This window comes from Apteryx rowi, unplaced genomic scaffold (assembly GCF_003343035.1).
Source record: "Apteryx rowi isolate R43461 unplaced genomic scaffold, aptRow1 scaffold_272, whole genome shotgun sequence".
In the NCBI taxonomy this organism is placed as follows: Eukaryota; Metazoa; Chordata; class Aves; order Apterygiformes; family Apterygidae; genus Apteryx; species Apteryx rowi.
The window spans coordinates 288068-289528 of record NW_020449108.1 but is presented as its reverse complement, the minus strand read 5'-3'; the positions used below and the strand labels follow the sequence as shown (position 1 = coordinate 289528).

The window sequence follows — 1461 nt, the reverse complement described above, 5'->3', positions numbered from 1 at the left end:
TCGAGTCTCTACCAATCCGAAGCGAAACGAAACAAACAAACAAAAAGTCTACACCAAATACACCGACAACATGGATACCATGAACTAGTTGTGCCGAATTGCAAGAGTCCTCGGCTGGCAGGGTGGGGATGGGGTGGGAGCCGCGGGAGGGGCTGGCCAAGAAGTCCTACACTGGAAGAGGAGAGGGTGAAGAATGATCCAAATAATATTAATAATAAAAATAACAATAAAATAATAATAAATACTGTCCAAGGCACCGAGAGCTGCAGCGGGGGCTCCGGATCTGAGGAGCTGGAGGGGGCACAGAGGGGAGATTGGTCTCCTGGCTGCCAGTGTGTGTGGGGGGGGACGTGTGTGTAGGGGGGTGCCCATCACTGGGTGCCGGCGGCTGCGGCACAGGTGGACAGAGCCCACCCGGGCAGGCAGTAGTAGGGGTAGTAGTAGGAGGGCTGGAGGGAGAGCAGCGAGGGCGGCCGCAGCACCTCGCCGGGGTGATACTGTCTCTGGTCGTCGCGCACCAGCACCTTGACGGCCACCTTCTTGGCGGCGGGCGCGGCGGCCAGCAGGTCGGCGGCCATCTGCCGCCGCTTGGTCTTGTAGCGCCGGTTCTGGAACCAGATCTTCACCTGCGTCTCGGTGAGCTTCAGGGAGGCGGCCAGGTCGGCCCGCTCGGGCCCCGACAGGTAGCGCTGGTGGTTGAAGCGCCGCTCCAGCTCGAAAACCTGCGCGTGGGAAAAGGCCGCGCGGGAGCGCTTCTTTCGCGGCTTCGGGGCCGCCGCCTCCTCCTCCCCCGACAGCAGCTTCCCGCACTTGCCCGCTCCGTCCTCCTCCTCCGGCGGGCTGCGATCTGCGGGCAGGGCGAGAGCACAGCGGTCACGGCGGGCAGTCACCGGGACCCCCCCGCCCGCGGCCCCGCGGCCTGCCCGGGCGCCGCTCCGCGGAGGGCCTGTGCCTCTTGCCGCCGAGCCCAGCAGCGCCGGGGCGGGCGCGACCCCGCGGAGCCGCTGCCCAGTTTGCGGCCGGGCCCGCGCGGAGCGGGAGATCCGCGGGCTCCTCGCTGCCCCCTGAACGCGAGGCGCCTCCTGCGCGAAGGGCCAAGCCTGGCGAAGGGCTCTCCCCGCGCTCACCCTCCCCGGAGTGATTTTGTGCGGTTTTTACTCCCTTTAGCAAAGTCCCGGTAGCTGCAAACCGCCTGCAAGAGCCCCGTCCCGCCCGGGCACACGAGGGCTCGGGAGGAGCCGGCAGCGCGGGCAAACGCGGAGGCCGGCGGAGAGCCGCGGCCGCGCGTGGGGTGTTGGTGTCCCCTCGCTCGGCGCGGCGCTCCCCCTTCGCGAGCCCCTCAGACCCTCCTCCCTCCGGCGCGGAGGCTCCGCGGGCGCGTCCGCGTGTGGCGGAGGGGCCGCCGCCGCCGGGACCGCCCCTACCTGAGACGGCGGCCGACATCTCGCTGTCGCTGAGGCC

At 68.5% G+C, this 1461-nt stretch overlaps 1 protein-coding gene across 1 annotated transcript in view; it reads right to left on the bottom strand.

Moving 5' to 3' along the window:
• Positions 1–371: 371 nt before the first annotated feature.
• NKX3-2 (NK3 homeobox 2) overlaps positions 372–1461 on the bottom strand; it is a 3065-nt gene continuing 1975 nt past the window's right edge. The window contains exon 2 of the mRNA XM_026068505.1: positions 372–847. Within this exon, the coding sequence (XP_025924290.1) occupies positions 372–847 (476 nt within the window). The remainder of the gene's footprint in view (positions 848–1461) is intronic.